A 12,500-nucleotide genomic window follows, 5' to 3' on the forward strand; every position below is an offset into this window, starting at 1 on the left:
TATTTAAGCCTCAACAGAACATCGCTGTTCGAGCTTCGCGGACCTTCTTGCCAGCACACATCGATCGATAATCTATTTTAGTAGCCATGTAACAATGACGTGGCTTTAGCGTGGGGTATTTAAGACGCAGAAGCACGTAGTTGTTTTATTGTCGACTTGATTTTCCTCAAGGAAGGACTATTAATTTGTTTCCCTGCGTAGAATTAGAAACGTTGGACGATTGAAAAGAAAGAATCAAGAAAGAAAAAGAAGTGAACAAGGAGTAGTTTCGCCAGCTGACTGAAGCAGAAAGTTTTCAAAGAAAACTGTGAGCAGACGCTTTTTGTCTCTTTCCGTAATAACACATTGATGTATACAATTGCAATGCTATTGTGCATGTGGATGACATCCCCATTTGTGACCCTCCATCACGGAATGAGTCGCATGTCACCTTTGCATGATTTTCATATTTGTACATTTTCCTAAAGAGCGTTTTATGCACTATCCAGTGGTAAAAACCGTTTTAGAAAAGAGCGACCCTCACACTGTTACCAGACACTCCCCGGACTTATATTAAGCCTAGCGCAGAACTGCGCGGGGTGACATGCGACTCATTTCGTGGTGGAGGGTCACATTTGATTATCCTTTCACATACACTTGTTCCCACGCTGACGCAGAAGATTGTATTACATTGAAAACAAAATAATCACATAGACATTTATAAAAACAAACATAGAAACAAATGAGCAGGCGATACACAATTACACACGAGGTTTTGCAAAAGCTGTTCCATAATTATTGTCCTTGTGTTTTAATTCTGATGAAATATATAAGGAAAAAAAAAAAGGAAAAAAAACCTCATGATTTCATGTCCTTGTTGCCTCCTTTGAAAAAAAAATGCCTACAGCGCAGAGTTCGAAGATAAACACCTTTTTTCATTGTCATAATTTTCACAATTGTATGCACTCCTAAATGCAAACAATCGCATTTGATTAACTTCGAAAAGGAATAAAAGCTTTGTGCAAAAATTGACTTTTTCTTTTATTTGTTTTTTCTTCTGTTAATTTCGTGGTTTTTACATTTAGTCAAGTTTTGACTAAATGTTTTAACATAGAGGGGGAATCGAGACGAGGGTCGTGGTGTATGTGTGTGTGTGTGTGTGTGTGTGGGTGTGTGTGTGTGTGTGTGTGTGTGTGTGTGTGTGTGAGTGTGTAGAGCGATTCAGAGTAAACTACTGGACCGATCTTTATGAAATATGACATGAGAGTTCCTGGGTATGATATCCCCGGATGTTTTTTTCTTTTTTTCGAGAAAGGTCTTTGATGACGTCATATCCGGCTTTTTGTAAAAGTTCAGGCGGCACTGTCACACCCTCATTTTACAATCAAATTGATTGAAATTTTGGCCAAGCAATTTTCGACGAAGGCCGGACTTCGGTATTGCATTTCAGCTTGGTGGCTTAAAAATTAATTAATGACTTTGGTCATTAAAAATCTGAAAATTGTAAAAAAAATATTTTTTTTATAAAACGATCCAAATTTACGTTCATCTTATTCTTCATCATTTTCTGATTCCAAAAACATATAAATATGTTATATTTGGATTAAAAACAAGCTTTAAAAATTAAAAAAATTAAAAATTATGATCAAAATTAAATTTTCGAAATCAATTTAAAAACACTTTCATCTTATTCCTTGTCGGTTCCTGATTCCAAAAACATATAGATATGATATGTTTGGATTAAAAACACGCTCAGAAAGTTAAAACGAAGAGAGGTACAGTAAAGCGTGCTATGAAGCACAGCGCAACCGCTACCGCGCCAAACAGGCTCGTCACTTTCACTGCCTTTTGCACTAGCGGCGGACTACGTTCAATTTCATTCTGTGAGTTCCACAGCTTGACTAAATGTAGTAATTTCGCCTTACGCGACTTGTTTTTCTTCTTTTTGTGTGAGCATTCTTGTTTATTATTGCAGGTAAAAACATTATAGAAGGGCCTCACGACATAAAGTATAACATAACATTTGTTTCAGCTGTATGCTATCACCTGACATAATATTAGGCATGTGCACATATTGACTTGTTTCTATTATTTGCTTCTTTCGTTGTTTTAAGTTTGTTTTGTTTTATAGGAACAAAGGATATAGAAGGGTCTGACGACAAACAATAACACATTTCAGTTTATTTTCCAGCTCAATTTGATCACCTGATATAATAAAGCAATAAGTCTTCATTTCAGGAGACGCATGACATATTGAATGCAGGTGTTCGTTACTCATGCGCACGTGCTTCCAGCAACAATAACACTGCAGGGTCAATGGAGACAATTTTTATCTACACGTCATTTAGTAGACACAGTAATGCTGAATCATATCATTTCATATTTTTTGAAAACCTCTCTTTTTGAATCAGTATTCTCATTTTATCTGCACATCGTCTGGTAGAGACAGTAATGCTGAATCATATCAATTAATATTTTTTGAAAACCTCTCTTTTTGAAACAATATTCTCATTTTATCTGCACATCGTCTGGTAGAGACAGTAATGCTGAATCATATCATTTAATATTTTTTGAAAACCTCTCTTTTTGAATCAGTATTCTCATTTTATCTGCACATCGTTTGGTAGAGACAGTAATGCTGAATCATATCATTTAATATTTTTTTGAAAACCTCTCTTTGTGTATCAATATTTTCATTCCGAGTGGAGACAGCTGAAGAAACGATAAACAATAATAACCACCCAAGCAATCCGAGCGGACTATAACCGACACGGTTGGCCTAGTGGTAAGGCGTCCGCCCCGTGATCGGTAGGTCGTGGGTTCGAACCCCGGCCGGCTCACAATTTTCACCCACACGATAACTTTAAAATTGGCAATCTAGTGGCTGCTCCGCCTGGCGTCTGGCATTATGGGGTTAGTGCTAGGACTGGTTGGTCCGGTGTCAGAATAATGTGACTGGGTGAGACATGAAGCCTGTGCTGCGACTTCTGTCTTGTGTGTGGCGCACGTTATATGTCAAAGCAGCACCGCCCTGATATGGCCCTTCGTGGTCGGCTGGGCGTTAAGCAAAAAAAAAAAAAAAAAAGAGCGGACTATATGAACACGAGCTGAAGGCTCACAATTTTCACCCACACGATAACGTGTCACGCCAGATCATTTCCAGATTTTATGGAGTTTAGTCATTTTTTTCTTCTAATTCTTTGCTTAGGGGGACTGAGAAAACGGCCATGTGTCCATCAACTCCAAACCGGCACGACGACCAGCAACGTCCACCTGAACAACAGCTACCAGTCTGCATTGAAGCTGTTCTTGAGCTCAACCTTCCCCATAATATCGTCATTTCAGCACATCAACAGCTTCGGTCTGAAGGCTACCGTGACGTCACTGAGGCCGGAAGTGACGCAGAAGCTGGCGCAGCACGTGGGGATGACAATAATTGTATCACAGCCGCTTTGCTTTTAATAACAGTAGATGCTCTTATAAAATCTGACTTTGCAGCCTCTCCAGGTTGCGATACAACACAGATTCATCTTGGCCCCACTGCTTTACCTTATGCTGATTCCCTCTCTTCCAGCGCAGGCGTTGTTGGTGTTGTAACAGGCAGTGGTTTTCAAGATGACGGGCAAGGAAATGGATCACAGACTCGGTCCAACCAGCATACTCCCCAGCATCGAGAACAAACCACAGGCTACAGATCAGCGTCGGAGGAAGATAGAAGCAGTTCATTGTCAGCACCGGAAGGAACTCACGCTCAAGCTGCTGCAGCCTCAGTCGTGTCAACTTTACCTCCGAGAGTGAGCTCGCCTGGTGGGGTTCCCGTATCGGCCGTAACCGTGGCTACTCACACAACAGAACCGCAGACTGTTTCGCAGCCTGCATCTTCATCTTCTCAAACAGCAAACACTCAGACCACCTCTGCGACGCCTCCAGCCAGAATTGGGCCAACTCCGCGCGGTCAAAGGGCGATCACTTCTACAGAAGACAGCCAGACAAGGGAGAGAAGACGGCAGCTGGAGAGGTTGCGGGTCCTGAGGGCGGAGAACAGACGGCTGAAGGAGAAGAAGATGTGTCGTCAGTGCCGACAGAGGCCTGTGGATTTGACCCTTCTGCCTTGTGGACATTTCTGCTTCTGTCAACAGTGTGGTTCCTCCTTTTCGGCCTGCCCTCTGTGTCGAAAGACCATTCTTGCTGACGTCAGAACGTTTGTGTCGTAAAAGTATTGAAATGTGGCGATGACATTCCCAATTGCCATAGGGACTTTTCTGCCGTAAAAGGCGATGACGTCGAGTCATGAGATGTGGCAACGACATTTCCAACTGCCGTCAGAACTTTAGTGTCGTAAAAGGCGATTACGTCAAGTATTTGGATGCGGCAACGACATTTTCCAACTGTCGTCATGAATTGTGCGTCGTAATAGGCGATGACGTCAGTATGGAGCTACTGGCTGACGTTGCAACACCGTACTAGCTGAATTGAGGACCTTCGTGACGAAATGAGCGGTTGCATCATGTGCTCAATTCAGGGCAAAATCAGGATGCACATTTAAGATGTGAGTATGTTTGTTTCCTCGTTGCTACAGACATTGCGTGGCCTACATATTGCATAATACTCATTCTTATTCGTGGTAGTCAAAAGTGTTTTACCCGGGGTGTTTTGTTTAACGTGTCAGCCATATTTTCTCTCGTTGGTATCGTGTATCTTCTTCTTGCCTTTATTTTGTTTGTTTGTGTTATGGTGCTCATGATTAAGTTTGCTATTACAAGTTAGTACAGGTTGACTGTTATTTTTTTATCGAAGATTTTTTAGTATTGACCTGGTGGTTCTGAATCTGAGTTGATTTTTGTCATTGTATTATTTATTAAAAGTGATTACTGTCTAGACAAAACAAATCAATAAATAAACACATAATGTAATGCAAACAGTAGGCTATTTGCTATTACTATGGGATGGCTGTCGAAAGAAGAGAGAGAGAGAGAGAGAGTGTGTGTGTGTGTGTGTGTGTGTGTGTGTGTGTGTGTGTGTGTGTGTGTGTGTGTGTGTGTGTGTGTGTGTGTGTGTGTATGTGTGTGTGTGTTTGCATAGCACGCAGTAACCAATATCAAAGTAGAACCTTTGAATACAAATCTGAAATGAAAAACTACGATTGATATGTGAAGAGTACGGTAGAATAAACGTTTTTCAGAAATAATTCTTGTCAGGACTTTAAAGCGGTGTGGCAGATTAAGAGCCCCTTTACTGAAGCAAGCTTTTCATAACGAGTAGTCTTAGGCAGTGATCGCTAAGCACATGAGTTTTCCTTATCTCACGTGACCTCAAGCCAAGTAACCCACGTGACCTCGGTCAAAACACGTTGTCAGCGATCACTGTGGGTCAGCGACCATTGCTGTAACTCCGATTAGTATATTTTCCAAAGAAAAATATATTATTCTAACGCACACTGCGTTAAATACACAGTAGAGTTAGTTCTTCGTCGCGATCGCAGGTTCAAACTTGTCACCAGCGTGTAAGTTGCTTCGTCTTGCCTTGAAAAGCTTGCACCAACTAAAGGGGCATTCCGCTTGACAATCCCTAAAATAATTATTTCCGAACACCGAGTATTTGTTACATCAGAATTCGAAATCGCGTTCACAGTTCCTAAACGGTTCACTGTAATGTTTATCATGCATATTTACAATAAAAAATAGATATAAAACACAACCAATCACACACACGCACGCACGCACACACACACGCACGCACACACACACAGACACACACACACACACACACACACACACACACACACACATAAAGCAACACACCAACAAACAAAGCAACACACACAAACACACACACACACACACACACACACACACGCACACACACACACACATACACACACACACACACACACACACACACATCAGCGCAAAAAGTCCGAATATAGTGTAATGCCTTAGAAAGTGTACAAGAACAATGCCAGAAAAGTCTTTAGCACTCTCTAATTAAGTCAGGTATTTTCTCTGACACTGCTTCATCGTTTCGTGTGCCCATTGGTCGCGCCTCTGAGGGGAATTTCAAGATCTACTTGGTGTTCATCACTGCTTTTGCCATTCCTGCTTTCTGGACCCCTTGGCACACGGCCCCAAAGCGGAAGTGACGTCAGGAGACCAGCAGCAAAGAGAGCGGTGGCGCCGAGATAGTGATACGACGCTGTGTAGGTTCCGGTCTTATCCTTGAGTGCTCCTGTGGAAACGAAAATTAATTTAGTTTTAAATCTGTTCACTCTCATGATATCTTATAATTTACGTGTGTTCTTAGGCCATCACCCAAAAAGAACTGCCTGGTACAACAACTCCTTGCATCTCGCAAAAATGCAAAACTTGTCCACACCTCTGTCCAGCAACACAAATTCAGGGACCCAAAGGTGAAATGAAAATCTCACGCAGAATACTATGGCAAACGAAACAACTGCCGTAAATCGCTCTTTCCTGTAGCAGACTGATTGTCTTCCTTGGAAACCAAGGTATCTTGGGTATTTATTTTGACTTAAGTAATTGTTTGGTTTATCTCTGTACACTACATTGGGGTGTGCACGTTAAAGATCCCACGATTGACAAAAGGGTCTTTCCTGGCAAAATTGTATAGGCATAGATAAAAATATCCACCAAAATACCCGTGTGACTTGGAATATTAGGCCGTGAAAAGTAGGATATGCGCCGAAATGGCTGCGATCTGCTGGCCGATGTGAATGCGTGATGTATTGTGTAAAAAAAATTAAAAAAATCCATCTCACACGGCATAAATAAATCCCTGCGCCTTGAATATGTGCGCGATATAAATTGCATAAAATAAAAAGTAAAAATGATTAAAAAAATATCCCTGCGCTTAGAACTGTACCCACGGAATACGCGCGATATAAGCCTCATATTGATTGATTGATTGTTTCATTCTTTTTTTGGCATTCAAACGATGACACACAGTGATCAAAAGACACAGTCCTTCCCGTGTTAACAGTTGGACTCAGCGTTTATCCGGCCAGGATTTGCATGGGGTAAGGTCACCCCTCAACTTGAACGACATTAAACTAAAAATCAACATCCTGATTGGTTCATGTTGTGACCCTCCACCACGGAATGAGTCGCATGTCACCTTTGCATGATTTTCATATTTTTACATTTTCCTAAAGAGTTGTTTATGCTCTATCCAGTGGTGAAAACCGTTTTAGAAAAGAGCGAAAACTGTTTGAGTTATAAGCCTGTGATTAAGGTGACCCTCACACTGTTACCAGACACTCCCCGGACTTATATTAAGCCTAGCGCAGAACCGCGCGAGGTGACATGCGACTCATTTCGTGGTGGAGGGTCACAATCTATATATATATACGACTTGTGTCTGTGTGTCTGTGTGTGTGTCTGTGTATCTGTGTATCTGTGTATTCGCCATGCACGGCCAAAGTTCTCGATGGATCTGCTTCAAATTTGGTGGGCTTATTCAGAGAGACCCCGGACACAACCTCATCGATGAGATATTTCAACACGTGCTCTCAGCGCGCAGCGCTCAACCGATTTTGGTTCCACCTCAGCTACCCGGGCCCCCATACCGACACACCAAAGCCGCTACACCACATCACAACGCCAAAGTTCTCGCTGGATCTTTTTCAAATTTGGACACCGTATTCAGCTACACCCCGGACACAATATCATCGATGAGATATTTCAACACGTGCTCTCAGCGCGCAGCGCTGAACTGATTTTGGTTTTTGTGTTCATTTCACCATTATAAGTAACTCTTCCTTATCTTCTCCAGTGTTTGGCGTTTATCTCCCTTCCTTCGTGTGGCTTTCCCGTTTGTAAGTTACTATTACTATTTTTAGAATGTCACTGCGCTGTCCACTGCGCTGTCCACAACGCTTCCCTTGCACCCGTAAGTTGTTCTTACTGTCAAAGTGAAAAGGTCGAATCAATTTATAGCCACGCGAAAAATACACTCTCACCTATCTCTATATATTTATAGATACAGATATGCATATATATATACGGCTTCTCTGTGTGTGTGTGTGTTTGTGTGTGTGTGTGTGGGCAAAAACCTGTGTATTGTAGAGTTCTGTTTGTGATGTGGTCTAGCGGCTTTTGTCGTGTCTGTATGTTCTGGCATTTGAGAAGCCACAGCAGATAATATAGGGCTAAGAAATAAGCTCTAACATTCTCAATCCCGTTTGACAGGACTTCGCCTTCAAAGGTGATTGTGGTGAACCGCCACGCTGTCTGTCTCTGTCTCGCGATTCACCCCGGCGAAGCCGGGTATTCCTCTAGTTATAATATAGAGTTGGAATTTAGACATTAGTTTCAAAACCCTCTCTCCACATAACTTCTTGAATAGAGTGGGAATTGGGACATTAATTCATAAACCAGTTCCCAATCTCTGCATAAAGCACCGAGACTGTTACTTATTGGTTCGGTATATTTCCGAGTTGAAGGGATGACAAGTTTTATTCCAGGTAAAAGCCTGGCCATATCTGAGATGGTGAGCCGAATCGTTTACACGGGAACGACTGTGACTTTGACCATACCCAGCCAAGAATGTCCTCGACCTTTTGGTTCTCACCCGCCAAGAATAGGTGACCGCACCGGCCATATCTGAGATGGCGAGTCGAATGGTTTACATGGGAAGGACTCTGCCTTTAACCTTTCCCAGCAAAGAAGAATTCACCGCACTGGCAATATCTAAGATGGTGAGACGAATGGTGTACATGTGAATTAAGGACTGTGGTTTAAACCCTACCAAGCAAAGGATAGGTGACCGCACTGGCCATATCTGAGATGGTGAGTCGAATCTTTTACACAAGAAGGACTCTGCCTTAAACCTTACCCAGCAAAGGTTAGGTGACCGCACTGGCCACATGTGAGATGGTGAGTCGAATCATTTACACAAGAAGGACTGTGCTTTAAACCCTACCAAGCAAAGGATATGTGACCGCACTGGCCATATCTGAGATGGTGAGTCGAATCTTTTGCACAAGAAGGACTCTGCCTTAAACCTTACCCAGCAAAGGATAGGTGACCGCACTGGCCATATCTGAGATGGTGAGTCGAATCTTTTGCACAAGAAGGACTCTGCCTTAAACCTTACCCAGCAAAGGATAGGTGACCGCACTGGCCATGCCGTTGAAGAGCTGAATGAAGCCAAAGGCCGTGGCAAAGCGTTCCAGTCCCATGAAGTGGATGACGACTGCTGGGGTCATGGAGAAGAACACCCCGGAGAGGCTGCCGAAGACTGCACAGAACACCATCATGGCTGCGAACGTGTCCAGGAACCGGACAAACTGAGAAGAAATAATCATTTTCAAAAAAATAAAGAAATGTATCACTGACATATTAAGGCATAGTTCTGGGATAAGACCATCTCTCCACTTGGTCACATACTAAGAATGAACAGCTTTGATGCTCTGTATGCACAGAAGTAACTTTTGATGATTTAATTTCGTAAAATGTGACCCTCCACCACGGAATGAGTCACATGTCACCTTTGCATGATTTTCATATTTGTACATTTTCCTAAAGAGTTTTGTATGCTCTATCCAGTGGTGAAAACCGTTTTAGAAAAGAGCGAAAACTGTTTGAGTTATAAGCCTGTGACTAAGGTGACCCTCACACTGTTACCAGACACTCCCCGGACTTATATTAAGCCTAGCGCAGAACCGCGCGAGGTGACATGCGACTCATTTTGTGGTGGAGGGTCACAAATTATTATTTATTAGCTCTCTGCAGCACTCAGCTATAACATTACCATATAATAAATTGCCACAGACCAGCTAAGGCTTTTGCATCATGACGTTTAACATGTACCCATAACAGCTATCTACAGTCTTGATTTTGTCTGCTGAGCGGGTTTCTAGACAATTTGTTGGATACCAACAAAGAGAAAAGGAAGGTTCGACTGTGGTTAATTCAGGATACACAATGGACGCTATTCTGCTAGGAAGAACCTCAATGCGCATGCCTAATGAAGTCATTGAACCAGGACGTCGCATTGGTACTGTTCTTCTAATGTGTAACAGTTCGTATAATCCCCTGGGTTCTCGAGACAGAAGAACTCAACAACTAAGCAACAAACCGATGGTTATTGTCTATTGGGGTGTTTTTGTTTTACCTATGTGACAGGGGAGGCTACCGCTCCTTTCACAGCAGACTCTGCACCCGAGTTGTTGGCCTTTAAAAGTCAACACCAGTGGATTGTAGAAGTCTGTTTGTGATGGGGTCTGGTGGTTTCCGATTGTCTGTATGTTCATGGAAACCTTCGGGTTTGCATAACAGTTTTTATAGGGCTAAGAAATTAGCCCTAACATTTTCAATCCTGTTTGATTGCACTTCGCTTCCCGAGGTGATCGTAGTGTTTCGACACTCGGTTACAACTATATGGCTATCCGGGACTGAACCAACCGTCCGTATGGATAAAGGGAAACTACTGAACCAATTATGTTAACAGTTATAAAAAATCTGTTCTCCTACCTGACAAGACAATCCTAGGACAAAAAGTGTCACGATGACCATAGTTTGGGGCTTCATCAGCTTGTAATGGGCGATAACTCCAGACAAAAGACGGCTGATGACGTCAAGACCGCCAATCACAGTCAGCAAGTGAGTTGCCTCCCTGTCCGTCAGACCTGCAAAACAGTAAAGCGACGTCGTCTTGGAATATCTTTCGTAACTGATTTATATTTGTACATGGTATAGATAGAGCGATAACAGAATGTTAAATCATGTATTGTCCATCGTATTTTTAGAGATAGATAGAGAGAGAGAGAGAGAGAGAGAGAGAGAGAGAGAGAGAGAGAGAGAGAGAGAGAGAGAGAGAGAGAGAGAGAGAGAGAGAGAGAGAGAGAGAGAGAGAGAGAGAGAGAGAGAGAGAGAGAGAGAGAGAGAGAGAGAGAGAGAGAGAGAGAGAGGTACTAGCCCACTGATCAAGGATTGAACGGAACGCACTTGCACTTTTTGGGATGGATGGAGAGAGAGTTACGCATCGAGAAACACGTGGAAGCTTTGTAAAAGAAGCCTCTGCATCACTTATTTCTCTTGCTTGGACAATAGCAACACAGAAGCAGGACCTAAAGCATCAGCAGTTGATGCAGCAGTAGCAAAAACAACAACAACAACAACAACAACAACAACAACAACGACGGCGACAACAGCAACAGCAGCAGCAGCAACAACAGCAAAACAGCAACAACACCAACAACAACACCAACAACAACACCAACAATAACTATCTTCCCTCACCTTTTTCTTTGGCTAGCGGAGGCAGGAAAGCAGGGGCCAAAGCCCCGGTCAGAAAACCAGTGGCCTGCATGCACACCATTCCCCAGAAAAGCAAGCTCTTGCAGATGCTCAGGTCGAACACTTTCCCGCAGTTGAGGCAACCGCTCTTCTTGCGTGGCGAGAAATCCCCACCACCCCTTGCGTCGTGACTTCCCCTGAACGAGTTGTCGTCAGAGGAGTAAAGGTTGCACTGTGAAGTTCCGAGGGCTGTCACAGAAACGCACATCAACTCCGGAACACTAGAGAAGGCGAGGATGTTGCTTGAAGACAGTGCATCCAAGAAGGACTCAGCTTTCTCAGGGGCGTCAGAGGAACTGCGCGTCCTTTTCCCACCAGGGAACATGTTCTGAAGACTGCTTGTGAGCGGGTTCGTGGAGTTTCTTGCGTGAGTTCTGAATGTGCCACTCTCAGACATGGTTCTGGGCCTGAGGGCGTCTTGACAAAGCAGTTTCTCTGTGATGTGTTTCGGGTCGATTTCTTTCACGAGAACTGTTTCTATGTCAGACAAATCGTAGAGCTGAGCTTCGGTTTGTTTAGTTTCGTGGGTCTGAGTTTCCAAAGAGAGTCCTTCCGTATTTATAGTCAGCAAAGGCATACTTCCGTTTTCATTTCTGCTGAATTCTAGTGCGCTCTGGCTTCGGTCGTCTTCGTCTTTGTGCGTAGTTTCTGCTCCACTGCAAGGTAAACGTGTTCCATTCGGCTCTTCATTGGAGGTACCATTAAGAACTGAAGTTTTTCTCTGAACATCTATCTTTGACACTTTTTTGTCAACGCCATCGCCGCTCTTCTGATCATGTTGCATATCCTGTTCTATCGCCAGCAAATTCACATTACGTTTTTCTGCAGGCACTGGCCTGAACAGGGATCCGCACACAAAGATGTTAGCGATGATTCCGCCCACAATCAGCATGCCGGAAGGGAAGGAGTATTCGTCGAGTGCGAAGCGGACCAGCAGCGGAACAACAACGCCCCCTACGCTGACCCCGGAAGTGACGAAAGCTTGTGCCAGAGTGAGGCGGCGAGAGAAATATTTTCCGAGAATCACGAATGCAGGACCATAGATGAAAGAGGCCCCCACTCCTGCAAAGCACCATTTATAAACAGTGTTTTTTATTTTTTATTTTGTTTTGACCTCAGTTGCATGCAAGGCTGCTTCAACCCATCTTTTTTGCCTCTTTCGTCTTTTTTTTTCCCCTTTCTTTTTGGGCGGTGAGCATAATTATC

General features: G+C 43.2%; 2 protein-coding genes across 5 annotated transcripts in view; one reads left to right on the forward strand and one right to left on the reverse strand.

Annotated features, from left to right (window-relative positions):
* Window positions 1-4,898, forward strand: part of LOC138945334 (uncharacterized) — a 5,331-nt gene extending 433 nt beyond the window's left edge. Inside the window, exons 1-2 of one of the 2 annotated variants that reach the window (XR_011448963.1) lie at window positions 1-307; window positions 3,554-4,898. The exon at window positions 1-307 is cut by the window's left edge and continues 433 nt beyond it. Coding sequence is in view for 1 of the 2 variants with exons in the window: in XM_070316761.1 (XP_070172862.1) it covers window positions 3,207-4,193 (987 nt within the window). In the remaining variant the exon portion in view is untranslated. Of the gene's footprint in view, window positions 308-3,187 lie in introns of both variants that reach the window. The other variant, XM_070316761.1, reaches the window with a different exon arrangement.
* A 991-nt stretch (window positions 4,899-5,889) lies between these two features.
* The window catches only part of LOC138945335 (monocarboxylate transporter 12-like), a 14,350-nt gene continuing 7,739 nt past the window's right edge, over window positions 5,890-12,500 (reverse strand). For all 3 annotated transcript variants that reach the window (XM_070316763.1, XM_070316762.1, XM_070316765.1), the window contains exons 5-8: window positions 11,238-12,356; window positions 10,470-10,624; window positions 9,091-9,283; window positions 5,890-6,204 (exon numbers count right to left, since the gene is read on the reverse strand). In XM_070316763.1, the coding sequence (XP_070172864.1) occupies window positions 5,993-6,204; window positions 9,091-9,283; window positions 10,470-10,624; window positions 11,238-12,356 (1,679 nt within the window). In that variant the 3' untranslated portion in view covers window positions 5,890-5,992. The remainder of the gene's footprint in view (window positions 6,205-9,090; window positions 9,284-10,469; window positions 10,625-11,237; window positions 12,357-12,500) is intronic.

The sequence above is a fragment of the Littorina saxatilis genome, linkage group LG13 (genome assembly GCF_037325665.1).
Source record: "Littorina saxatilis isolate snail1 linkage group LG13, US_GU_Lsax_2.0, whole genome shotgun sequence".
Classification (NCBI taxonomy): domain Eukaryota; kingdom Metazoa; phylum Mollusca; class Gastropoda; order Littorinimorpha; family Littorinidae; genus Littorina; species Littorina saxatilis.